This window comes from Meriones unguiculatus, chromosome 4 (assembly GCF_030254825.1).
Source record: "Meriones unguiculatus strain TT.TT164.6M chromosome 4, Bangor_MerUng_6.1, whole genome shotgun sequence".
Classification (NCBI taxonomy): Eukaryota; Metazoa; Chordata; class Mammalia; order Rodentia; family Muridae; genus Meriones; species Meriones unguiculatus.
This window is the reverse complement of record NC_083352.1, coordinates 131268454-131288938: the sequence shown is the minus strand read 5'-3', so window position 1 is coordinate 131288938 and position 20485 is coordinate 131268454. Positions and strand designations below refer to the sequence as shown.

The following is a 20485-nucleotide window of genomic DNA, read 5'->3' as shown; positions in this document are numbered from 1 at the left end:
TGCAGATGATCTTGCCCGTGGGGACCCGAAGTCACAAGAGGTCTTCCTACACATGCGAGCAGAGCAGGAGGAGGAAAGTTCATGCAGCAGCAGTGACCTCACAGTTTCTGTAAGTGAAGATGATCTGATTTTAGAGAATCTGGAGTTACTGCCAAATCCAGGAGCCAAGAGGGAGGGTGACCATGAAATGCAGGCCACACGATCAGCCTACACTGAGCAGCAGAGAGATTCGCTCTTCACTGACTATGTTTTGCGGACCCAAGGCTTTCCTGATTCAAAGAAGGAATCCTCCCTGGACTCACCAAGACAGTAAGCCCGTCTTTTTCTCATAGTCATTCTGTGCTTAGCTGTATACGGTGTTTAGAGTCCACTCCACTTGGAAAATATTATTGAGCACTAGCTAAGATTGTGTAAGTTGTCTAATCTTATAAGTAGGTTTTAGGTAAACTCTCATTTGCTTTTTTTTCTTCTTTCTTCCTATCCTTTTTGCAAATTTTAAGATAACTTTTAAAAGTCTGAGTGTCATTGAACTGTGGTGATTGGCAGTTTATAATTATATCCAGGCAATCCCTGGTAAATTTACAAGTCACTAAACCTAACCCTTATCCTTATTTTTTTTCAGCCCCTACCATTATTCTTTTTTTTTTTTTTTTAATGATGTTGACATTTTGCTCCCAACAGAAGAAAGAAGTAGCTAAACTTATTAGGAACTCAACTTTGGGAACTCAGAACTTTGTATCTAAGTATGTACTTAATCCTTGTATTGCTTTTCATACTTCTCCTTGCATCTCTAAGTCAGACTTTTCTGGGTGTAAATATTGGAATCCCTGGTGCTCAATAGTGCATCAGTGTAGTACATTTTGAACAATTACAATGTCCAACTCATAAAAGCTAAGGTATGTATTTTTACACACACACACACACACACACACACACACACACTCCTTCACAAAGAGAGAGTGCTTGCCCCCCCCAAATCCTGACCCCCAGCTTTCAGTTGCACTAACATATTAGTTGCCTTCCATCCTAGCAGTTTGGGTAGTAAATGTCAAAGTGGGTGTTCTTCTAAGAGTTGGTGCAGAGTACACGCCCTGTGCATAGAAGTGGCACAGGGCTCCACAGAAGTGGTTGCTGTCTGAGAAATTGGATGCCTTGGAGAGGGAAGCCTGGAGGATTTTTCTATTATCATGCTTTTTTCATCAAAGAGCTGTAGGTGTTACATAATATACAAGTACAGCAGAAACATGACTAGAGATAGAATGTTTCTATTTTGTGTTTTCAGGCTTGTTTTTATGGCAACATGCTGAGCAAGATGGTACCTCAGTAGGCTAACTATGGACCAGTATATTTATCTGGGACTTGGTGGTTTACTGAGGTAAAAAAAAAAAAAGTTGGAAGATGCTGAAGTCAAGACTATTCTATGTCCTAATGTCCTGCATGAATAACTTTTTCCTATAATCCTAAATGTAAGGATTTTCCAAAATAGTTTTCAGATCATCATTAGAAAAAAGGGCATTTGGTGAATTTTTCAATATTCATACCAATAAACTCCCCACCTCAAAATGAAGAGGTCAGTCACCAGTGGTTATTACTATGCTGTCAGATTTGAGCCTGTTGATTTTCTGTGGTGAAAGCACTCTCTAGAAATTAGATTTAAAGGGATTTTCTTTTTATTGCATTTATATATTTAGTGTTCATGTGGTGGGGGCAATGCCAGTCTGACACAGAGCTGCACTCGGACCCATACAAGTACTGTGCAGGTGTCTTTTTTCCATCATGTGTGCTGGCATTCCACTGGATAGAGGCATAGGGCCCAGTCCATCTCTTAGGCTCTCAAAGTTATGTTGCAAAGGAAGGAGAACATGGGATGGGAAGCATTTGGTCATCTTTTACAGTCTGCTCTAGCATTTCAGGCCAAATTCAGATGAAGGAAATCTCATTGTGGCTCCAAAGAATTAAGAAAGGTTTTGTAGGCAGTGCAGTTTGTGGACGTTTGGATAGGCTTTAAGTTAGGAGGAAAAGGGGAGGGCAGGTCTAGAGGAATCAGGTATGCAGACACAAAGGATCCCGAGGGATCGGTGAGTCCTACCCCTATCCCCTGTGAGAACTCACTGAGGAGGGGTTCTGGGAGGTAAGGGCAAGTAGAGGTGGACCTTGACTAATGAATTTGGAGTTCATTTTCTGTGTCGTGTGGGACTGTTGAAGATTATTTTAGGAGAAGGACAGTGAGAGGAGTGCCTACTTTACAAGGATTAATATAAAAGCATCGACTCCCGCAGGATTAATCCTCTACTTGGTGGGCAGAATTCTGAGATGGCTTCAAGATTCCTGACCCCTGCTATACATCACCTGTGTGGCCCTCCAGCCTCAAATGTCAGAGTTTGGTAGATTTCATTCCTCTAAACTATTCTATGTTATAGGACAGATAAAGGGTTCTGCAGACTTCATGAAGGTCCTGAATCAGTTGACTTTGGGCTAATCATGATGATCCAGGTGGGTCTGACCTAATCAGATGAAACTATAAAAGAGATTGGATTTTGAGCAGATGTGATAGACTCAAAGAAACAAAATGCCATCTTGTGGCAGGGAATAGTTTTTATACCTTCCAGGGACCAAACATTTCAGTTCTCCAGAAGCAAGGAAAGGAATTCATGGAATTGAACCTTAGGTGAGATTGCAGCCCCCAAAGACACCTTAATTTCAGGCTGGTGAGACTTGAACAAAGGGCCTTATTCAATTATATCAAGATCCTGATTCAGATACCGTGAGGTATTAAATTTGTGTTAGGTACCAGAGTGCTGGTGATTTGCTGCGCAGTGGTAGAAGGTGAAAATAAGAATTGGAAGTGAGGTTTGCATGTCTGCAAGGACTGTGTGAGCAGAAGCAGCTGTCCATAGTGACAGTGAGGTTAACTCCATATGTTTACGGTTCAGTATGAGAGCACATGGTGATAATCTACACACGCAAGGGGAGCCCAGTAGCCAAGGTAACCTGGCTCGCCCTCACCCTTCACCTACATTTTCTGATCTAAGTGTAGATCATGGCCAGTAGATGGAGACCAGAAAAGTTATGTGCACACGTACATCAACCAGCAGTTTGTCTCTGTTGTTTCTCTAGAAGGTATAGCATGTATTGATCTTTATGTTTTGTTCTACTTACAAACACACATATCCACATCATAGTCGTATGCAGAATGCGTTAGAATAGTTTCACTGTCTAGAATCTCCTGTGCTCCATCTACACAGCTCTTCTCCATGATCCTGAGCTATTGGCAAGCACTATCCATTCTTAAATATTTAACTTTTTCTTTACTTTTTAAGGTTATAATATATTACATTATTCCTTTCTTCCTTTCCTGCACCTCCCATGTACCCCTACCCTTGCTCTCTTTCAAATTTGTGGCCTCTCTTTCTTTGTTTTTTTTTGTTGTTGTTGTTGTTATGTGTGTGTGTGTGTGTTTTCCAAAACACATAAATACAATGAGCTCAGTCTGTATAATGTTACTTCTCTGTGTGTTTCCAGGGATGACCATTTTGTGTTGGATAACCAATTGATCTGATCTTCCCTGGGGAAGACTGTTTCTCTCTCAGCATTCCTTAGTTGCCTGTAGTTCTTTGTCTAGGCTTGAGGCTTCATGGGCATTCCCTTGTCCATTTTGGCATGTTTATTATATTATAGTTCTTATTCATGTCACATTTTAACAGGCATGTTCATGAGACTTTGTGGGTATAGCTTCTGACATTCCTAAGAGGCACCATCTCATAGCAAAGTACCTGTTCTCTGGCTCTAACAGTCTTCCCTCCCCTCTTCTGCAATGTCCCTGAGCCCTAGATACATAGTTGTGTTTTAGATGTTTGCGGCAAACTAGGTTCCACAACTGTGCGTTCTAGTTGGCATGGTTTTTTAAGTATTGCTCTTTTTCCTATCTCTATAGCCTTAGCTTTTCAGTGTATCAGAGGTGAAAGCATGTGGCATGTAGTCTTTCAGACTGACTTTCTTTTGAGCAGCATTCGTCCTAGGTTTCTGTGGCTTGATGGCTTCTCTCTTTCTTTGTTCCTTCCTTTCGTCCTTTCTTTCTTTCTTTCTTTCTCTCTTTCATTCTTTCTTTCTTTTTCTTTCTCTCTCTTTCTCTCTTTCTCTCTCTTTCTCTCTTTCCTTCTCTTTCTCTCTCTTTCTTTCTCTCTTTCTTTCTTTCTCTCTTTCTTTCTTTCTCTCTCTCTCTCTCTCTCTCTCTCTCTCTCTTTTTCTTCTTTTTTTCCTTGAGACAGGGTTTCTCTGTCTAATACAGCCCTGGCTAACCTGGACTCACTTTGTAGACCAAGCTGACCTTGAACTCACAGAGATCCGCCTGCCTCTGCCTCCCAGATCCCAGAGTGCTGGGATTACAGGCATGTGCCACCATGCCTGGCTTCTTTCTAACAATGAATTATATTCTACCGTCTGGAGATATCACAATTTATGTATCCATTTATTTATTACTGGACATCTTGGTGTCTTACAGGTTTTGTCAGTTATAAAGAAAACTACCGTAAAAGCCCATGTACAGGTTTTTCTAAACATACAGACTTTCCACTTAATTGGATAATCAAGAGAGCAACTGCTGGGCCATATTACAAAGTCTCTGTTTAAAAGAAACTTTAAAATTACTGTACCATTTTACATTATTACCAGCAGTGAATGAGAATTTTTGTTGTTACAATTTGCATCAGCATTTGCATTTGGTTTTCTTGTATTTTGTTTTGTTGGTTCTATTTTTAAAATTTTAATCATTAATTGGATATGTAGTATCAGTATTTAATGTACAATTTATTAATATGAAGTGATATTGAGATTTTTTTCATATACTTATTTTGTATCTATATGTCTTTAATGAATCTGTATAGATCTCTTGTACATTTAAAACTGTTTACTTTTTAAAAGATACTTTATGTGTATAGAGTTTTGCCTACATGTATGTCTCTGAATTACATGTATATCACTGCACACAGAGGCTAGAAAAGGGCATCGGATCCCCTGGAACAGTAGTGACAGGTGGTTTTGAGCCTCCATGTGGTTATGAGACTTGAACCCAGGTCCTCTTGAAGATCAACAACTGCCCTTAACTACTGAGACATCTCTTTAGCCCTCTCCTATCCATTTTTAATTTTGTGATTTTTTTATTGTTGAATTTTAATGAAAATGTCTCTGTTTTGAGTAATAGCTTTACATTTTAAGTTCTAGTTTTTTATGAAAAGGAATATGTCTTCTCGTAGACTATGGCTTTATGGGGTTTGTTCTTTATTTTCAGAAAAGAGATTGCAGAGATTTGGTATAATTCATTTTCTAAATGTTTGCTAGAATTCACCAATGAAGCAATTGGCAGATTAAACATTAGTTCAGCTTATGTAATTGCTGTAGGCCTATTTAAATGACCTATTTCTCTTTGTATGTGATAGCTCCTATCCTTCAAACAATCTGTCCATTTCATCTGATTATCATATGGGTAAACATATACTTGTTCATACTGTTCTTTTAGGCTCCTTTTGATATTTGTAACATCAGTAATGAAGATCTGTCATTTCTCAATTTTGTGACTTCTGTTATTTGTTTTCTATCATGCTAGCCTGGTATAAATATTTGTTTTATCACCATCACCACCCCCAAACACACACATACACACAATTTCTGTGTTGAAATTCTAACTCCCAACATGACTGTATATGGAATAAGACCTGTGAGAAGGTCCCAGAGGTTACCTGAAGTCATAAAAGTGGCTGGCACCTTAATCTCAGGGCTGGTGTCCTCAGAACACCAGAGCTCTCCTCTGCACGTGAGGACACAGATAGAAGGTGGCCACCTGCAGGCCTTCTCAGGAACTGAAGTGGTCACCCTGATCTTGGACTTTCCATCCCCCAAAATATGAAAATTACAAATGAGTTGTTTTATCCACCAAGTCTGTGGTATCTCAGATATGCTCTAAAAGCATACTTATTAATCATAATAATTATTTTATTATTTTAGATTTGTCAGGGCACGTGGTGTTCTTGGTATATGCCCTGTGTGAGTTTCAGAATAGATTGTGGTGGTGTTGGATGTAGCGGTCCACACATTTCAGCGATAGCTAACTAATGTTGCTGTTTAGTTTGCCCACTTCATGACTGACTGTTCACAGGGCCAGTCAGCTACTGATGGAGGTGAGTGTACGCCTCAAACTATAATTATGGATTTATCTCTCTTTAAGATTCTACCAGTTTTAACCTATTCATTTTGGTTCATTAAACATGTACATATTTCTAGGTGTAGAATATTTTTGGCATTTATCTTTGTTTTTTTTTTTTTTTTTTACATATACTTTTCTAGATTATGGTTTGGGATGTGCTAGTTACCTTGGAATTCTTGGCCATTGTTGCTCTAGGTGTTTTCTCTGTCCCTCTACTCATTCGCTCTCCTGGTACCCCCACAGTATGCACGTCATATCCTCTGCGCCAGTCCACAGTTCTTGTCTAGTCAGTTACCTTCTTTCCTTCTTTCTCTTTACTTGTCAATCTCAGGCTTATTTTGACATTATCTTCAAGGTCACTGAATCTCATGCTTTTCCTCCCCAAGTCTTCTATTTCGCCTATGTTGACTCCAAACTGCTGTGCTCAAGGAAGAAAGAAAAAATAACCTTTGTCTTGACATCTCAACTGGCCACTGATGGTTTTATTTCTTTCTAATTGTTTCTGTAATGCTAGGAATCAAACCCAGATCTTGTGCATTCTAGGCAAACTGCCACTGAGCTGCATCCTTAGCCTCTTTGATTCTTTTCTTTTTAAAAACATGTCAACTTTTTATTCTCTCTTTCTTCCCCTCACCTTCCCTCTCCTCCCCTTTCTCCCTCTGAGTGTGTAGGCATGTACCAGTACCATCACACACCCATGGAGGTCAGAGGACAGCTTTTGGCTGTAAGTTCTCTCTCCCATCTGAGAATCTAAGGATTGAACTCAGGCCATCAGTTTTGCCCACTGGGCACCTTTACCTGCTAAACAACCTTGCTGTCCCCTCCTCCAGTGCTCTTTTTAATTATCTCATTTCTAATAAGCTCACCACAGACTTCTTAAAAAGCAGAGTTGGGGTTTATCACAAACATTTTGACATAGATTTAAGCATGGGTGTGTACAGAAAAGTGCTCAGGATAGGGTGACGTACACTCAGGTACATCACAGGCCTTCTGTATTGAGTTTGACTCTTACCTTTTTTGTTTTGAAATTTTGTAGATGAGATGGACATGGTGGTCCCTCCCTGCCAGCACTTGGGAGGCTGAAACAGGAAGACTAAGCTAGCCTAGCGTAATAATGAGGTGGAGGGCTGCCTAGGTTACAAAGTCTGACCATGTCTCAGTGAATAACACTAACAAAGCCAGAACAGTGATGAGGAGAAGAGGAGGATAGACTATCTAAAATTATTCTCTCTATGCCTATACAGTAAAATAAAATTATTCTCTTTTCTATTTATACTCCCATAATTGAAAGGTTAGTTTAAGTTCCCACTTTGATGTAACCAAAATTTCCTCATCATTTGCTAAGCTCAAAGCTCTATACTGTGAAAGATGACATTTTTGACAGCTCAAACTGGCTGCAGATTCTTCGGTGTTCCTTTGAATTTGGGTGGATTTATACATGCTTTAGACATGGAGCATGATGGAATAGCCACTACATGGCTTATAACAGCCACGTTATAACAGGCAGCTAATTATATCAGGCTATACACCTTTCTGCCATGTTTGCCAGAACATTTAGTTTTTGAGCCTTGAGTTTTCCATCCTATCAGAAGTCTGACTGTTGAGGCTGCTGCACTAAAAAAATGCTGCATGGATGCGTAGTATTAGTATCCAGCTGAGCGTTCCCCTTCCAGCGCTCCCACCAAGGTGTCAGACACAGAGGCAGCCTTCTGGGACTTGATTAAATGGGTCTTTCCACAGTGTCATGGACTGACCTTCATGATAATGTGACACAGAAGTTCCATTAGTCAAGCTCCACCTAGTTCCTAACTTAAAAAAATCATGAGATACAGTGAGTTGAAGTTTTAAGCCACTGAGTTTTGGGTGTGTGTAGCTGGTTATGAACCTGTAAGTAACTGAGTAAGCAGTATATAAATTGGACAGTAAGCATTAAGCCCCTGATGTAACCAGGATTGTTCTCACCCCTGTGATAGTATTGATTGTACCTGTGTAGAGGTGGAAAGGAAAGAAATATAAACTGATGAACATTCTGCATGAAAAGTATCGTGAAAAAAGGAATTAGGATCCTAAATGGTTAGAAACACATGGATACCTTTAATGGAAGATAATAAGAGAAAGTCCTTCTGGTAGGTCAAATTTGGGGGGAAACCCTATCTGGGGGGAAGGGGATCAAGAAGAAGACATTGTAAGGGACAGGGTATGAGCAGGTTATAGATTTGCTATTTTAATATACTTCTTAAATGTTTTTTAAACAAAAATAACTTGAATTGCTGAAAAGCCTCCATAAGCGTTCTTTTTTTCAAATGTAGCTTTCTAAGCTTGTTGTGTATTCAGCTATTAATTATCTTGATGTGTCAGAATACTATTGAATATATATTCACATAACAGGAGCACTGTCTCAGAATGTCTTAAACAACAAGCACATTTGTTTTGTCAGACTTGTAATATCCCTTGGTTCTTTGTTCATTTTTTGTCAACAAAACCTCAGGTACTTCCATTTCTCTGCTCAGTCATTCTTGACATATTGTAAAATGGCAATAGCAATTTTATTGTGGATGGAATCCTCAATCTCTAGTGTGACGGTATGTGGAGGTGAAGCCTTTAAGAAGTAATTAGGTTTGGATGAGGTCACAAGAGTAGGGTTCTCACTGAAGAATTAAGTACCCTTAAGAGAAGAGACACAGGAAAGCTCCTTTTTCCACCGTGTGAGACCATAGGAAGAAGGTAGCCATTTGCAAATAAATCTAGGAGTGGTTCCTCTTCAGGCCTACCACTTGATTTTAGGCTTCCCAGCCTCTAGAATTGAGATGTGTAGATTTGGGTCATTAAAGCCCTTTGTCTGCAGCACGTTGTTGTAGTACTCTGAGAAGTCTCACATACCAGGGATCTCATCTAGACTCTTCAACTTTCAAAGATAAGATTCTCTTTCTGTCTGTCTTGTTTTCATTTTCTTTTGTGAAGAACAGGGGAAACCTTCAGCTGACTTCTCTTCATATCATATTTGGTCACAGGCCCATTATGAAAAATAATATTGGCAGTATGTATGTATTATAATTGATTTGAAGTAAAGAAGACTTTTTTTGGCAGAAGACCAAATAGTATTTTATTTAAAATAGTAGGCTCTCTCTCCTCCTTTTCCTCTTCTTTCTTGCCTTCCTCACTTTAACTTATATTCAAGGGCTATATAGCAGGCTATGTCTAGATTTGACACCCCAGATTATACTAATAGTTTCCTGACCCCTGGCTTAGACTTTTTAGGATCCACTCCTGACTTGAGCATGGAGCCTTTCCCCTCTGAGTTATGTGAGGAGATGTTGAATACTCATCAAAGATGAGGTCCCATAAAAAGGAAGAAGGGGAAGGGACATTGAGTAGTCACTTGTGCTGCCACTGAAGTTACTCAAAAGAGGAGCTTGTAGGGCACAGTATGGTTGAGTGGCAGAGTGTGTTTTAGCACACATGAGGCACTGGGGAAGAAAAAGAGAAGTCGTGGCTGTAAGAAACAGCCAGGGGCTAGAGAGATGGCTCAGCCATTAAAGGCTAGGCTCACAACCGAAAAGATAAGAAACAGCCAGACAGAGGAGCGTGATATGAAGACAGAACTCCACGCAGGGAATTTTCTTTTGCTTTTAGTACTAGACACTGAACCTAGAACCTGACCTTGCACTAAGCTGTTTAGGCCAGCCTTACACTCACTGTAGCCCAGGCAGCCCTGGAACTATGGTCCTGTTGTCTCAGCCTTCATAGCACCTTGATCACAGGCCTGTGTTGCCAGGCCCAGCTCTAGGAAGGCTCTTGACATGTGAGTCTGGTGGCTTTATAGTGAGAATGACACATTTGACAATTTTATAATAAAAGAATACTATTTTTATAATCAAAGAAAAGAAGTAAAGTAAATAAGCCCTCAAATGATGTTTTGTAGATGTTGTAAGTTGAATTGTGTGATACCTGCACAACCCAATAAGTTACTGATAAAAATCGCTATCATATACACTCTAGATTGGTGAGTTTTATAATATGTGAATTGTATCTTAATAAAACTGCTTAATAAAGACAGCATCTCCTGGGCCTGGAGAAGTGGCTCAGCAGTGAAGAGCACTTGTTGCTCTTGCAAAGGACCCAGGTTCAGTTCCAAGAACCCACATGTACAGCTCACAGCCATCTGTTACCCTAGTTCCAGGGGATCCAGTATCCTCTTCTGACCTCTTTTGGCATGAGGCACACACAAGGTGCACTTACATACATTCAGGCAAATACATACATGTAAGACAAATATATTTTAAAATTATAAAAGAAAAACTGTGTCCTGAACCTAAAACTTAAATACATAGACCATAGGTATGAGGTGTTTGCTCATGGAGGCAAAAGTACCTTCTGTTCTATGTTGGTATCACATGTCACAACTTTCATTGTTGACCTTGGAAATCATTATGTAATAGAGATGCTTTTAATAACCATTAAAACACACACACACACACACACACACACACACACACAAATATCCTTCACTCTGTCCAAAATATGCTATAGTTTATAGACAAATATTTAGCATATGTATAGTAAAAGTAAAAGTGAAAAGAAACAGTTTTATATCATATTTTATATGTACTATCCTTTGATGTCTTTTAAAAATTCATTGTCTCTGTGTCCATTAGGGCTCTTTTTCTTGTATATAGTAGAGAATCTATTTTGAGCTGGTTTAAGTGAGGTGGGAGGCAAGTGGACAAGGCTAAGAACCCAACAGTCCCATCTTCTACTGCCTTTGCCCACGGCCCAGTAGGGCCAGTGGGTTCAGATTCCCATTTCATGGCTTCATTGCTCCTAGATTTGGTCAGTTGTCAGGCACTGTAACCTAAGGTCTTTGTCCTAGAATGCTAAATCAGAATTTCTCCTTGACGTGACCATATCACATACCCATTCCTCACATAGTCACACTAGCAAGTAGAGTGCATCATTAGTTTCTCCCTGGCCCCCATGGCTCACCTTGAGCCTCACCCAGTTACATGGGCTTTGGGAAGAGGGGGCTGTCAACTCATCAGAACCTGAGTTCTGTTCCTAGTAGCTGTATGGTAGCTCACAGCACTTTATCCCTCTTCATCACTGACTTCACTTCTCCTCATTGCCATCCTCCTTTGGTTCCACATGGCCCACCTTCCCTTTCATTCTCTTTTTAATTTATTGCCTTTGAAGAAAAGCCTTTGAATCTATTGGTGACATACTTGTGTAAAAAAACCAGATTCATTTAAGGAAAGGATCTGATGTCTCCTGGTAATGACAGGAACTACATTCATGAAGTCTTATCAATATGACTGCCCAAACATGATCTGAACAAGAATGACATGCCAAAGTGGATGGGAAAAATCTACTAGGCCTGATCCCTACAAAAAGAATAACAGGCAACTAAGGAATGCTGGGAGCTGAAGAAATAGTCTTCTCCAGGAAAGAACACGCCAATTGGCTCTCCTGACAATGTACATAGAAGTAACATTATATAGACTGAACATGGTGCATTTAGGAGTACATATGAACATATACACCACACACTCACACACAATAACAGTGAAAATGCAGCCACACATTTGAAAGAGCAAGGAGGAATATATGGGAGGGTTTTGAGGGAAGAGAGGGGCCCTTCCCCTAACTGAGGCGCCTAGTCTAGTCTCAATAGAAGACACACCTGTTCTTATTGCAACTTTATATGCCTAGGCCCGAGGGAGGCCTCCAGTTTTGAAGAGAGAGGGAGGAGGAGTAAATGAGGGTTAGGAGAGTAGGATGTCCAGGAGAGGAGGGAGAGGGACTGAGGTAGGGATGTAAAGTTAATTAAAAAAAGAAACATCCTGCTGACCTAACATTCCCTGAATTCAGATACCAAGAGAAGTGTGTTCATCTGGTGCCCAGATTACACCTAGGAGAGCTGGTAACTTTTGTTTTCTTACTACATTTGGCCTGGTGCCTGTTACAATTCACGTGTTTGTTTATTCATAACAATGTGGTTTTCCACTTTCTCCTTATCTTGTCTTTTGGTTGGTGGCTTCTTTCAGTGGCTTCTCAGATGAAGAAGTATTTGAATCTTTCAGTCCAATACAGTGTTGACTGACTCCTTGAAGGGTTCAACTGTAACCCAGCACAGGCTCTTCAGAAGTCCTGCTTTGCTTCTCCCATACTGAGTACTGAACAGCGGGAGGCACATGGTAATGGAAGGCATTTAGTGCTTTGGAGAGTATTCTCCCTGGCTACTGTCACTTCCTTGTCCCCCTGAAGGTGGGCCTAGGGCAGAGTCAACACTGGAAGGACAGGCCCCACTCCCCAGAGGAAGATGATGCTCTGTGCTGGACCTCACTCTCATTCCTTGAAGTTAATTGGCTTACATAGAAACTCTTTTATTGGGGAAAAGTGACGTACTTCTAGGACTTATGGGGTTTGTCTATATCTTCATTTTGTTTTGTTTGAGATAGTCTCGCTGTATAACCCAGACTGGCCTTGATTGAACTCACATCCTCCCACCTCAGCCCCTGAAATGAAGATACAGGCCTGTGTCATTAGGTCCATCTTATTTTAGAGTTGTGAATGTTGCAAACCTAACTGCAATTTCCCTTTCCCATAACCTTCATGTCCGTTCTGAGTCCTGACCCCATGTCTGCCGCCCTGCTCCCCCCCTCCTTCCTTTACACATGCCCCTGGGTCTGTGTGTGTTTGTACACACAGAGTGTAACAGCACAACAGACTCGGTTGCTTTGCTTTTTCTGCATTTTCAGTCATTAGGCCCCAGCAAAAATGATTCTACCGTGACCATGTGAGGTGTCTTTTTTTCTACAAGGACATTCTAGAGCAGAGTTCTCAGCCTGTGGCTTGTGACCCCTTTGGGGATTGAATGACCTTTTCACAGGGGCCACCTAGACCACCAGAAAACACAGATGTTTACATTATGATTCACAACAGTAGCAAAAGTACAGTTACGAAGTAGCAACAAACATAATTGTTTTGGTGGTGGTCACCACAGCATGAGGATGTGTGAAGGGGCCGCAGTATTAGGCCGGCTGAGAAACACTGCTCTGGAGCAGAACCACCTCAGACAGCATCTAGTAAATGCTTGGAAGTAATATGCCTATAGCATTTTTAAGACTTCCAGAATACAGGGTTCAGTTATGCTGAATTTGGGAAAGGTATGAAGTTGTGTGATTATTACCCCTGGAAACTCTGTTTTTCATCGGATTGTAACGGTAAGTTTAGCTTTTGTTTGCTTTGGAGGTCCGTTTATTCTTTGTTGGAAAATTCAGCTAACACCCTTATAATTAAACCCCTCTGCCAATAGGTCAATAATGTTTTAAAAGAAACCTACGGAAGTAAGAATACACTTTTCAATCTTCATTTCTACCCATTTGCGGCTAGGATTTTTTTAGTCCAAAGTGTGGAATCCATAGTTATCAAAGAAATAATGGCGTGAAAACACTAAAAGACATCTACAGCTACCATTAATGATTTTTGGCTACTATAAACACTGACAGGTTCAGGCTGGTTATCTCTGCTCAAGGGTGGAGAGAAACATCCATTATAAATTCTCCCAGGCCTTCCAGCTCCTCATTAAGAAACTTTGGGGGGGAAAATGCAGTACAAGAGGGGCCTGGTTCTGAGGATGGAAGTGGAACAGAATGATGAGGTCTGTGGGGAGGCCGAAGGCGAGGAAAGGCAAGGGTGTTGCTTGTGCAGTTTTGGCGACAATGAAGGGGACCTCAGTTCAGCTGGACGGCACCTTACAAAATGTAGCCCATAATTCGAGCTGTCAGCTTAATCACAGTGCTTCCAGGTAAAGAGAAGGAGCCCTTGTTTCCTGGGGAAAGAGAAGCAGTGTTGTTTGCTGACCCCTGCTCTTCAGCCTGCCACAGACCGCCCTGCTCTGCTGGCCTTTGTGTTGCTGTCCCCTCCTTCTCTCCTTCTGGTCATTGTGCTCCCTTCAAGTGGCCCCCTGGAAGGGACCACCCAGGGGGCTGTACAATAGGGATCGAGGTAGCCACCAAAACATAGGTTTTGTAAGACAGCCAGTCAAAAGAAAAATACTGTTTAACTATGTATGTGTTTGTCCCTTCTACAATCGTTTTGTGTAGCACACAAAACCCGTATACACACTTCACAGTGGCCTCACATACAGTGGCTCCAGCCGTCAGGTGTCAGGCTTGAGATAGTCACAGCTAGTTTATTTTCCCAGGCACTGATTCTTGCTATGGTGTTATTTACATTCTTGGATTTATTGCCAGGAAATTTGATATCAAAACAAACAAGTTGCATTGGCTTTATTTATATTATCAGTAGTCCTCAGATCTGGCGGCTGGACACTATTCTCAAATAAAATTTGTCTGTGATATTACTTAACAAAAGCTGGCAGCCTGGAATTCAGTCCTCAATGGCCATTTACACCTCTAAAAGGATTAACTCTAGCCAGTTTTCCACTGTTTAAATCTTAATTTGCATCCTTCCTAGAGGTAGCACTTTATAGACCTTCAGTACCTGTAGGTGAGAGGTCACTAAACCTCTCTGTGACTAGTGAAGGTGCTAAACAGCTTTGGGTGACAGTGTGCTACACAGATTGAATTAGTATCTCAGACTTGCCTTTTGGCCCATTAGCTCTGTTATAGCCGGTGCGGCCCTTGTGTGCGCTGCGTGAATACATTCTCCTACAGCTGAAGAGGACTTTAAATGTGAGCTGTCGTCAAATTTCTGTAGGACTGAAATATAAGAAAAAAGAGAAAGAGCGAGAAGAATGGTAGTTTTAAAAAGTAATCTTTTCTGTCTACACTGCATAGTTGCAGTTTAAGGGTGCCCCTTGTTTAGCTTGCCCTGTAAGCAGCGGATGAGTCTGTCCTCTCACCAACACAAAGCAGTGGCTGTGTGAGCCTTGCCAGCCCAGCACTGACCTGCAGTGATTCTCAGAATACAGAAGGGGTGCAAAGGAAGCTAGGTCACGAGTATAATGGGGAAGAAAGAGTTATGATTTAACTGATACAATAAAAGATACTTGGTAGGAATGGAAATAGAAAACTAGGGATATTTTAATGGCTACCTCATCATCAATGCCACTCTTTCTCCATTATAAAACAGTTGGTCATTTATTCACCATACATGTAATTTTACCCATGAGAGTTCTAGCCACTGAAATCATTGAGGTGAAACAATTATATAGATTGTTGATAGTGCAGTTTTGAGGATAGGAAATATAATTTCAAAGAATCCTACAGTCTCCAGATTCTCCATGGAACACTTGCCAGACAGAGGGACGGTAGAGAGTTGTTTTGTAAGAAAATACCACTGCTTTAGTAAGTGCTAAGAGAATTTAGAGGCACAATAGCACTCGCTGCTCATCCCAGCAGTAGGAAAGCTGAGGCAGTAGTACTAGTTCCCGGCTGGGCTGGAATTGAAGGCGCAAAGCGAGAGGATATTGAAGAGCTTAAGGGTATTTGGAAGTGACAACAGTGTCTTGGTGCATTGAACCTTGAAGAAAAGTTTTCGGGTGTTCCAGAAGAGCTGAGCCAGGCAGAGAGCTTTTGGAGGCTCCAAGGAAACAACCATAATTAGATTAGTTTCAATTTTTTCTTACTTTCAGAGTTTGTGGGACAATGACTGGATCTGTTCATTCAGCCTCACAAGGGTAAGAGGTGTTTGAGGAGGGAAATAATTTTAAAGGATGAATATCTGTTCTTTTTGCTTTTATGTATCTGTATATATACGTCTGATAAGAACAGAAGAACATCCAGAAAAGAGCCCATCCTTGATTTGTACTTAAAAAGGAACTTCTAGTATATGAGTTTGCCCAGCAAGTTAATTTTAAATATATTTATTAAAAAACAAAAACAGAAAACATGGACACACAGACCAAAGTTTCTCAATGGGCTTTTGGTCTTTTTGCCCTTGTGAGGCTGATTGAAGTTTAGGGAAGAAAAGAAAAAAGCTGCCCAGAGCTTTTACAAAGAATATTCTAGTTTTGCATACCTGAACCTTCCCTTCTTACTGAGAATTGTGCTGCCTACTGGTTTTGTCCCTCTCACAGAGACAGCTTAAGAAAGGAAACACTTACTTGGTTCATAATTCTTAGTCCATCATGACAGAGTCTGTAGCAGAAGGAACGTGTGGCTGAGCTCCTTGTGTCATGGTGAACAGGAAGCAGAAAGGACTAGAAGTAAGGCCAGGTTTTAACCCTTAAGGCCCATTCTCAGTGGTCTATGTCCCCTAGCTGGATCCCAAAGCAGCACCCCCTTTGGGGACAGTTCACATTCAAACTACGACGGGAACCATTTGACCTCAGCTGCAACCAAAGCGGATCACCTCCCCCCAACCCTCTTCCTCTTGGCTTTGCCTATTAGTGGCTGTGGTAGCTGTGGCAGGGAGAGGGGGAAACTGGGACTGGAGGAAAGGAGGCCAGGGCTCCCGGAACCTGGACCAGGAAGAAAGATAGGGCCAAACTTATGAGTGGTGGAAATTTTCATCAGACACTGGAATTGGAAGGTCAGTTGCCTTTTTCCTTTCTTACCTCTGTAGATGTGGGCTGTTCCTAAATTACTCACTCAGTACTCAGGATATGCTCTTTAAAAGATGATGGCTTTTGTTGTTGTTCATTTGGAAGTTGAGTTTCCTTCCTGTGGTGGTTTGAATAAGAATGGCCCCCATAGGCACATAAATTTGAATGCTTAGCTTCCAGAAGTAGCACTCTTTGAGAAGAATTAGAAGGATTAGGAGGTGTGGTTTTGTTAGAATGGGTGTGGCCTCATTGGAGGAATTATGTCACTAGGGGTGGGCTTTGAAGTTTGAGAGGTCCAGGAACTCTCACTTTTTCTTTTTACTTTGGGATCAGGATATCACTCTCAGCTAGTTTTTGAGCATCACTCCTGCCTGCTGCCAGGCTCCCTGCTAGGATCATACTAGACTAAGGCTCTGAAATTGTAACTGAACCCACCTAAATGCTTTCTTTTGTAAGAGTTACCTAGATTGTGGTGTCTCTTCACAGTGGTAGAACAGTGACTAAGACACTTCTCTAAAGTTTTATTCTAGGTGTGAACAAATATAGTGTTTTATGATTATTTCACCTTATTTAAAATATTATTTAAAACTTTAAACAAGTAACATTATGTAATTGAGCTTGACACTATTTATGACCATTTGAGGCTGTTTTTCCTCATGGAAAATAAAACAGCAGGTCAAGCATACTTCACAGCAACTGAAACACAAAACTGAAGTCTCCAAAAGATAACCCTCACAGAAACATGAAGAAGTCATCAGGTAGAGATGAAGAAAAGGACATTATTTCTGTAGTCCTTCATACAGGAATTTAATATCTTTGACACTAAGGAATCCTCAGCACGTAATACTAACATTAAAGAAAAATACAGTATCATTTTTCTTTTCTATGATTAAAAAATTATTCCTTAGTTCATGTGTTCAGCCTGAATTGGCATTGTTTTCTTTCCAGTTGTCTCCAGGATTCTTTATTTTATCTCATCGCTCCTGGTGGTCTTATTCACCTGCCTGGTGACATTCACCATTGACTCCGGGATCTCTTACTACTCTGAAACTGGCTTACTTCTGGGGGACCCTCTTCTTCTTTAGGCCAGGTATTCTTCTGGAATGAAGTGGCTACTTGATGAAGCCAGGAAGAGCCAGGATCCAGATTCTACCTGGGCAATAAGCCTTTTTTTTTTTTTTAGGAACAATAAGTTAGATTGGTCTGAAAGGTTTAGGGAAGTAGACTTAAGTTGGGTGATGGACCCAACAAAGGGCCTGGCCTAGAAATGAAGAAAGCCAGGCAAAAGCTTGGAACTTGGCTGCAACTGGAACACCAGTGTCATGGGTGACAATCAAGAAGTGGCTTGAATCTAGTGGCTCATTTTCATTTCCTTTTCTCTAAAGATCTGCTTCAGAATTGGGATGAACTGAGTCTGCCCTTATTGCTCTCCCTGTAGCAGTCAGCCTGCAGTCTTCTTTAGCTCTGTGATGTCTGGTACATGACCATCACATCAGTTCTGTAACATGCCTAAATCACCACTAATTACCAACAAGCAGGTTAGCACATTGCTAAATAAGTGTTTTTGGTTTCTTTTTTGTTTTTTTTGTTTTTGTTTTTAAGTAATCCTCGTTTTCTTTTCTGTATATGTATACTGGGTATTCAACCCTCAATGTGAGGAGCTACTTCAAAGCAGAAACACTGTTTTGGCTTTAGCATTTTCTCTCATAGTAGTTCAGAATCATGCTTCCCACCAGTAGACATTGTTTGTCTTTTGGGAGGTTTCTTGGTACAGTGACAGAGCTCATCTGAAGTAGTGGCCAAATCGTTAAGATTCTCCCAGTGGGTAAAGTAGCCACCTTTACTCTCCATACCTTCCATTTCTCACTAAAATTAAAGAAACTTTACTGCAGGGGAATCTGAATGGAAAATAATAGTCATTTTCTGCACGTAGGAATAGAAGATGTAACCCACACTTCAGCCAGAAAATTGCAATTTCTTAGCAGTGACAATTTAAATAAATTTTGTAGGCTGTGGAGATGTAACTTCGTAATGATTGACAGTATAAAATTAGCCTTTTCTGCTGTTAAGATTATCGGCATTCCCATCAGTTATATGGGATGTGGAATGAGATTGCCTAGCTGTGGATTTGAACCTCATTAAAGTCATCAAAGGGTTAAAAGTTACTTCCTCCAGTGGGTGTAAAACTGTCACAAATACACAAACAAGTTTTTCAAATTGCCCCGTTTTACATCTTTGTAGAGAGATGTGTCGTGGCTGCATTTTTATGTCTAGATTATATTACAGATATATTTCAATAAACCACAAAGAACTACCGGAGCCTCTAGAAACAGGCAGTCTGTGCTTAAATAAACATCTCGGGCGGCACCTGTTTTATTTTATAGGCTCTGTAATCACAGTGACATTCTGAAAGAAGACCTTGAAGCTTGCAGAACAGCTGCCCTTCACAACTTCCTAGACTTGAAGCTGGGGTTAACAGCAGTGCAGGAGAAAAAGGTATCTGGCATGAAATGGCTGCTGTGGTGAGGCAGCCATCTTGTCCCAGTGCTTCAAAATCAAACCATTGACTAGTAGTGAAAATTAGCCCACATCGCCAGCGCTTGCCGCCATCAGTTCAGCCTTTTGGCAGACATCTATTTTTCTATAAATGTATTTGTTTCTTATTATTAGTGAACTGACATCCTCAGCACCTTCTGGTAGTAATGTTTCTGAGGTTTGGTTTGTTCATAAATATAAAAACATATACTTTAGTGGGCAGGGGGAGGGAGATGTAGCCTTTCAGTCTGGTGAGAAACCCAGGATTTTTCTACCATAGCTACCAACAAGGAGGTCCACAGCAGATCTAAGCACTAGGTGTGTTCCCAGAGTCCAAGTTTACTCCAGATATAGACCCATTAGTCCAAAGATGGTTCTTAAAATGTGAGTCTCAGGACTAGAGTATCAACAGGAGCTGAGAACTTCTATTTGAAAAGCACTTCGTTCAGCCCTACCCTAGACCCAGTGATTCAGGAACTCTGAGGGTGGGGCCCAGCCATCTGGGCCTTAATGAGCCCTTATTATTTAAAGTCCTTCAGTTTAAGAACTTGAAAAGAGTGTAAGCCTGGGATAGGGAAAAAGGGGCGCTACTGGTTTCTAGAGTGGGTGAAACATGAGCCAAGATTCATATACTTCCTTACTGTGTTAGAAATCTATTCCAGACCCTTTATGGTCTTAGAAGCTTTGTTGCATCTGGGTGGTTTTGTTTATAGCATCATATGTATCATATGGGATCTGTAGTAGGGACCTAATGCATTGGCATAAGTGTTGCCAGTGTCACAGCTCTGCGTTTAGGAAAAGGGCTGCCTATATCTCTTCTTACAACATATCCTCACTGTTTACTTGTAGAGAACAAATTATTGCCCAGGAATTAACAGTGCTTGCTTGTTAAAGACTATTGATGGATGGTGTCCTAGTTACTTTTCTCTTGCAATAATAGAAGCATTATATGAAACACCAAGACAAGAGCAACTTACATAAGGAAGGGTTTATTTGGGTCTTACGTTTCCAGAGGTATAGGATCCATCATGGCAGGGAGCATAGTAACAGGCAGAAAGACAGGCATGGCATTAGAACAGCAGCTAAGATTTCACATCTAGATGCTCAAACAGGAGGCAGAGAAAGACACCAGGAATGGCGAGAATCTTTAACACCCCAAAGCCTGTCCCGGTGACACACCTCCTCCAATAAGGCCTCACCTTCTAATCCTTCCCAAACTGTTCCGTCAACTGGGGACCAAGTAT

General features: G+C 40.9%; 1 protein-coding gene across 2 annotated transcripts in view; it reads left to right on the top strand.

Annotated features, from left to right (window-relative positions):
- Nucleotides 1–20485, top strand: part of Kiz (kizuna centrosomal protein) — a 97020-nt gene that overhangs the window by 34514 nt on the left and 42021 nt on the right. For both annotated transcript variants that reach the window (XM_021646296.2, XM_021646294.2), the window contains one exon: nt 6–309. In XM_021646296.2, the coding sequence (XP_021501971.1) occupies nt 6–309 (304 nt within the window). The remainder of the gene's footprint in view (nt 1–5; nt 310–20485) is intronic.